This window comes from Pterocles gutturalis, unplaced genomic scaffold (assembly GCF_000699245.1).
Source record: "Pterocles gutturalis isolate BGI_N339 unplaced genomic scaffold, ASM69924v1 scaffold17065, whole genome shotgun sequence".
Lineage (NCBI taxonomy): Eukaryota > Metazoa > Chordata > Aves > Pterocliformes > Pteroclidae > Pterocles > Pterocles gutturalis.
This window is the reverse complement of record NW_010146251.1, coordinates 81,792-88,856: the sequence shown is the minus strand read 5'-3', so window position 1 is coordinate 88,856 and position 7,065 is coordinate 81,792. Positions and strand designations below refer to the sequence as shown.

General features: G+C 50.1%; 1 protein-coding gene across 1 annotated transcript; it reads right to left on the bottom strand.

The window, feature by feature from the left end:
* Positions 1 to 720: 720 nt before the first annotated feature.
* On the bottom strand, positions 721 to 3,249 carry LOC104470671 (endogenous retrovirus group K member 25 Pol protein-like). The gene has a single exon (XM_010085673.1). The coding sequence runs from the start codon at positions 3,247 to 3,249 to the stop codon at positions 721 to 723; it is 2,529 nt and encodes an 842-aa protein (XP_010083975.1).
* Positions 3,250 to 7,065: the final 3,816 nt, after the last annotated feature.

The following is a 7,065-nucleotide window of genomic DNA, read 5'->3' as shown; positions in this document are numbered from 1 at the left end:
AACGATCTAGAGAACAGAGCCACTGTGCCCCCGGTAAATCTTCGCCTACTGGGTCATGTGGAGGGGCCCACCCTTCCAAGGGGGTAGATGCGTTACACCTAACCCCTAATCTGACATCTCCAACCCAGTTTGCTAGCTGATCTTCACGGCCTCCAGCTTTATTGGCAGAAAGCTGACAAGGCCAAGGGGGTTGTGACTGTAAAGTCACGGGAATCACTAAGTTACAACTCGCACCATTCATGGGTACACAAACCTCCCCAAACCTTCTCTTTGATGCAACCGCACGCAATTGATCCATAAATGTAGCACTAACACCTTGCAGAAGTACTACACCAATCATCAACAAACTTCCCCATATCCATCTACTTGGTCGTCCTTTTCGCCCCGGCACCCCAAAGATAGTTGTCCATTTCCACTGTCCATCTTTCGGTGGGGATAGCCCAATGGGTGGGGAAGAAGACTGTCTGCTCACACTCATGTCTCCATCCCCAGGCTCCAGCAAGGGCTCCAGCTCGGATGTTTTCCTGGAGCTTCGCCCTATCCGCCATCGGGAGCCCTTCATCATGATGAATGCGTGCGATACCAGATAGCTGGTGGAGATACTGTTGTTGGAACGTCTCCAACTTATCCGATCACAAGGAGTGCAGCAGGTCGGGGTTCACGAGCGACAAAGTCCGCCCTGCTGACACTCACGTCGACCGGCGCGCTGATACCTGAAAATCACAAGCAAACTTTTATGCATCGAGAAGGCACCCATCGAGTGTGCCCGTCCTCTGACATGACCGCAGCATAGCCACGGCCGATTGTGACAAGTCGCCAACCATCTTGCCATAACCCTGAGGAGAGATCTTTCACTCTCACGGGCGGACCCACTGGCAAGCTGAGGGACCCCCAATGACGAGCAATGGGTGACCCAGAAGGGGCAGAACGGGCAAAAAAATTGAGGGCATAAAGTGCTCTCATTAAGAGGGTTTGCTGGTGTTCTCGTGGTACCCTCCCACTCCAACCTTCCCCCTCCCCAAGCACTGTTAAACGAGCTTTGAGAGAGCGGTGAGCTCGCTCCACAAGGGCTTGGCCTTGCGAGTTGTAGGGGAGGCCGTGGGACAGTTGAATATTCCAGCGCCGACACCACTCCTGCGTTCTGTTTGATGTAAATGCGGCACCATTATCTGTCTTAATCCGCTGCGGCCGGCCTAGAAAGGCTATGACAGTTGACCAATGTTGAATGGCATGTCGAGCTTTAGTACCAGCATGCTGCGTTGCCATAATACAGCCACTGAAGGTATCTATTGTCACTGCTAACCACGGCACAGGCCGAAATTGGTCATACAAGGTAAAGTCAGTCTGCCATAGTTCATTTGCCTGCAAACCACGCGGGTTAACTCCGGCAAGCCACAAGGGCGTCTTCTGACAATAAGGGCACATGCTAACAACCTCTTTAGCGCGAGCCAGCGGGATATTACATTCTTGAGCCAAAGCGTGCGGGCCAATATGCAAATGCTGATGCAGGTTCTCTGCCTCCTGCACCGTCAAGACTTCTTGAGCGGCTAGGTCTGCTTGCTGATTGCCCTCAAAATATCCCCCTGTAATTTTCTGATGTGCACGCACATGGGCGATAAACAATGGTGTTGTTCTCTCCATTAAGGCTTGGTATAGCAAAAGAGCTATCTTGGTGCCTGGCCAGCCAGGGGAAGCCATACGTTCTACAAGTGCTGCCACATAAGCGGAGTCAGTTACTATGTTGACGGGGGAGTCAGGAAGAGCGCGGCAACCAAGTGATACTGCCTCAGCTTCCAGCTGCTGAACAGAGGCGTCTGGAACCGTTTTCTGGACCTTCTTCCAGCCGCCCTCGGACTGCCACACCGCCACGGCGCGGTGTGTGAGAGACGAAGCATCAGTGAAGATAGTTGGCCCTTGAACAGGAACCTTAGAAATCTGTGGGCCTTTCGGCCGCAAAGAACGTAGGGCAGGCCAAAACTCAAGAGTAGCAACAGGTTTGATAATATGCGTCAAAGACTGAAGAGACGCAAGCAGATAGTCATCAGACTCAGCCAACAGGGACCATTCTTGCTTGGTATATGGGACAAGGATTTCGTCTGGAAGCTGTCCCCATATCCGTTCACATGTTCGTCGTCCTTGCAAAATCAGCAGAATGATAACTCGAAGTCGGGAAGTCCATGCTCTATTTAATCGAGTTGAGCTCAACCAAAAGAGCGGGGCCAATCCCGGATCAGACCGTTGGGCAAGAACGCCTATGCCACCTGCGGCAGTATCGGTGACCACTAGGCAAATCGGCTTCTTCGGGTCCCATCGGTGCACACTGCTCTTATTCAGTTCCTCTTCAATTTGATATAGGCTGCTACGAGCTTCAGGCGTGAGTTCACACGGCTCCAGGGCCTCCATCTTGCCTTTTAGCAAATCAAATAATGGGTTCAATTGCTCAGGACGGATTGACAACATCGGTTTTAGCCACTGGATACACCCTAAAAGGCGTTGCAGATCATTCACCGTGTGCACCTCTGTGGGCAGTTCCACGGAGCGAGGCACAATAGATTGAGGCTGTAATCGCCATCCTAGGTATAGAATGCTGGAGCCGCGCTGTGACTTCTCGTTGTTAATATAGAGACCTGTCTTTTCACACTGTTTAATCACCGCTGATTCAAGTTCTGCCAATTCCTCCTCCGTGGCCATAGAGAGCAGGAGATCATCCATATAGTGGATAATAATTGCACTGGAATATTGAAGTCGCACAGGAGCAAGCACTTGAGCAACCACCAGCTGGCAAATGGTGGGTGAATTCTTCATTCCTTGCGGAAGCACTTTCCACTGATAACGACGTGCGGGCTCTTGCAAATTTGGCGACGGCACAGTGAAAGCAAATCTTTCACGATCTCGCTCGGCGAGTGGTATTGAAAAGAAACAGTCTTTTATATCCAGGGCAACCACTGGCCAATCTTTGGGTATTGAGCCAGGCCATGGTAACCCTGGCTGCAGTGCACCAAAATCTTCTATACAGTTGTTCACCTGCCTCAGGTCATGCAGCATCCGATACTTTGATTTGTCCTTCTTCTGGATTACAAAGATGGGAGAGTTCCATGGAGACAAGGACGGTTCAAGGCGACCATCCGCCAACAAATCTTGAATGATGGAGTCCAACGCCGTCAGTTTCGGGAGGGAGAGGGGCCACTGTTCTACCCATATTGGCCTATCTGTTTTCCATCGCAATTCAATCGCCCACGAGTCTGTCATTAGTAGAACAGTGGCCCTTAGGCTAAATTTGTCACTTGGCACCGCAGCTGGCCAAGTACGTCACGGCCAATCAAATTCGTCCCAAAGGAAAGAATGTAGGGGCAAAAGGTAAAAGATTCTCCTTCAATATCCCCGATCAGTGGTACTTCACTACGACTTGCAGCCGCAACGCCACCGACTCCCATTACACCAGCAGACTTCTCAAGGGGCCATGATACTGGCCAAAAACGCTCATCTATGACAGATACATCAGCTCCAGTGTCGATCATAGCCGACAGGACGACGGAGGATGGTCCTTGTTGACAAGATAAGTTCTTTACCCGTAATCGCACAGTCGGTCGGTTTTGAAGGTCTACCACCAGGGCGACAGACGGGAGGCGAGGCAGGGATCTGGATCTTTTTCTTGCAGAGTGTTGACTGTTGGTTGTTGACGGGGACGAGTTTCCGCAACTTTCGCGACAGCCGGCCCCCGTCGCTCCGCTGTCGCCTGCCCGTTTCCCGATACCTTGCCCTTCCTACATTCTCTAGCCACATGGCCAATACCTCCGCAGGACCAACACTTGACACCTTGCCTATTTCCCATGGGTTCTTTCCTTGCTCTCTGGACTAAGGGGCAGTCCCGTCTAAAATGTCCTGTTCTCCCACAATGGAAACAATTTCCTTGCACTCGCTGCTGATTTACTAATGCCATGGCCAAAGCCTGTGCTTGAGTCTGAGCCATACCTTCCTGCTGTTTCTGTAAGACCCATTTGATCAATCCGCCTATATCCGTATCTTGAGGGGCAGTTGCCAACAGCTGTTGGGTGATGACATTGCCTTGTTGCTTCAGGCAATCTCTCATTATCGCTCCTTTAGCAGCCTCTGGGAGATTAGCCCTGTCGAGCGCTTTCTTAACTCGATCACAAAAGGTTAAAAAGTCTTCCCCGAGACCCTGTTTCACTTTAAGCCATGGCTCCCCTCTAGGTTCTAGCCGGGCCAGGATACTGTATGCCTGTCTAGAAGCCTCACAGGTAGCTCTTATCTCCCTTCCCCGTAAACGCGTAGCCTGTTGTTGGGGGGTTACTGTCCTAGGATCAGTTCCCTTGAGATCTGCTAAAGTGGAACCTCGTAATGGGTCATGTGGATCATTTGCAGCTCTAGCTAGGCGAGCTTGTAACTGTGCCGTCCACTCTGATTTCCACAAGCCAGCCATAGTAGGAGGAAGTATACATCTTGCCAACTGTCTTAGATCCCATGGAAGCAGCCCAGAACTGTGGAGCTGATCCAATAGCACACTTGCTGATGGACCATCAATACCATCTTCAGCTATAGCCGCCTTTAATTGAGACACTACCTTGGAATCCAACGCTGTCCACTCAACCTGTCCTCCAGGTAGTTGTTTAACTGGAGCGCAGATTGGAGGCAATTGTAATGTAAGGCCGCCAAGCTGACACTCAGTGGCAATAACCCTCCAATCGGTAAGTGGTAGCGCCGCTCCATCTTTGTCCTGTTCCCCTTCCGTGCTCTCTCTACCCCTTATCAAATGGTTTTGTTTCCGCACTTCCTGCCTCAGCTGTTTAAGTATCTCCTGAAGAGCCCTCCCTCCCTCGGCTCCTCCCATTTCCTGCTTAATAGCCTCCTTATCTTTCCTCCTTATACGGTCATTCTCTGGATCTCTCGTTCTCATTTGCTCAAAGGATTCGTTCTCACTCCAGTCTAACTCCTCCCCCTCTGACCTAGAGCGAGATCTCGATTTTTGCCTTAAAGGGCGACCTGGTATCCAGTCTTCGGTATCTGACTCCTCCCTTTCGGTGCTGGGCGAGCGCCATCTTACTCTCCTTCGACTACGTCCCTCGCGCCCCTGTACACCCCCCTGTACACCCCCCTGTACACCCGGGGCAACATCCAAGAGTTTGCGCAGCTCATGCAACTCTTCCCATGGGTACGCTGGGGGGGCAACTGGTTTTTGCTTCTCCTCTAACAGCTGTTCTGGCTCCTCCAACATCGGTGGAGCAGTGGGAATTTCCCTAAAGTCACTCTCCGACTCGGAATACTCTTTCCTAGGCTCTCTCCACCCTCCACCCTCTCGTCCTACCGGGCAAGCGACAGGAAGCTCCTGGGGAGGACAGTCCTCTTGCTCGGTGTTCGGAAGACCCTCTTCTTGCGATGTAACCAGCTCTCCAGCTTGATGCAGCCCCGTCTGCACCGCCACAGACGCAGGCAATCCTAAGGTCTGACGCGCCTGCTGCCAAGCTCGTTTTTCTTGTTCCGCCGCTTCCAGAACCTTCATAATCAATCCCCAAGTCTGTAATTCTTCTCCTTTACCCGCCATTGCTCTCTTCGTCAGTGCAGACAGGCATGCCTGCCACTGATCCCGGCACAGAGCATCCGCCGGCACTTTAATCACTCCCTCTTTCAGGAGCCGCTCTAGGCACGATCGCACCTTCTTCGATCCCACAGAGATCTCACTGTCCCGAGCCAGCGCCTTAATCACGCGCACAGTCACTTCCATCGGTGCACCTCACACGCCCCGGAGGGCCACCTGACAAGTATCACGTCGGGGTCACCACTTTGTAGTTTTATTGTCGTTCGTGTACTCACCAGGTCAGGGACTCGCCACCCTGGGCCATTAACCACTCTGACACTCATGGAGTAGAAGCAGCAAATGGCGTTTATTGCGTACCGTACATTGAATTTATAGAATGGTAAGAACCCGCCCATTTCTGCAGTACCGCCTTCATTTCCTATTAGCAAGCACCTCCCCGATGCCGTAGGACGAGGGCGGACAAAAGCCCACCCACATACATACAGGTGCATTTTACATTAAGCTGTATTGCATTTTAAACATCTGTGTTTAAAATCCATATTAAAAAAGCCTAGCACTAGCTCCCTGCACCATAAATTGAGACCTTCCAATGCTGAGACTGGAATCAAATCTCTCATTTCCAGCCTGAACGCTTTCATCACTAGATTATTTTACAAAATGCAATAATTAGCACCACTGCCCCTTGGTCCATGCAGATACTACCCATTTCCTGTCTCTTCCCTTCTCTCTGGGTGGAACAGGCAGATAGCTGGCTTAATCAGACAGAATCACCACCGGCTGAATGCCCCATAGCTCTGTATATAGTCAGTGGAGAAAAGGAAATGCCTCCGTTACTGAGGCCAGAGCCTCCCTCAGTAGAGCCTCCGTCTGTCTATTCATGGTACAGAGAGCTTAGATGATGCGATTAAGCAGACAGCGTTGGGACTTGCTCTGTACCAGGCACTAAAAATTTCGGTGCAGCAATTCTTGATGTAAGTATCTCCATTTACTTGTTTCTGTTTCTCCTCCCTCTTTCTCAAAGAGGACAGCTGAAGCACCTGAAAGATAATAAGATGCTTCTGTTCACTGGCAATGTAATCAGATCCTAATTAAGACATAACATGGAGCGATATCAAGAAACTATTTTGATGGAAACTGGGCTGATCAGAAAGAATTGTTAGATACCTGAAATTGATGGATGGGGTTCTACCCACAATTTGTCTCCCTTCAAAACATGGCTAACTTTTCATTAAGGAGACATTCTGATACAACTGAAGTCTATGAATAATACTTAATTTCTTTTGGGACTGAAAAATGCAGAAGCATTCCCTGAGGAGCTTGCCTGTATTGTACTTACAGGAGTTAATGGAAATCTTTTATGGAGTAAATAGTAAACTATTTTTCCCTGTTTTCTTAGCTTTAGGTTACACTTGGTTCATATTTTCAAGGTCTTTCCTATAATCCTGGAGGACAGAAAATAGTATAAAAAAAGAAAGAGTCTCATTATGTCTAGGAGTTGATACTTTAATAAA

Excerpts from the sequence above, each read along its gene's own strand:
- LOC104470671 (XM_010085673.1), bottom strand. The coding sequence starts at position 3,249 with ATGACAGACTCGTGGGCGATTGAATTGCGATGGAAAACAGATAGGCCA.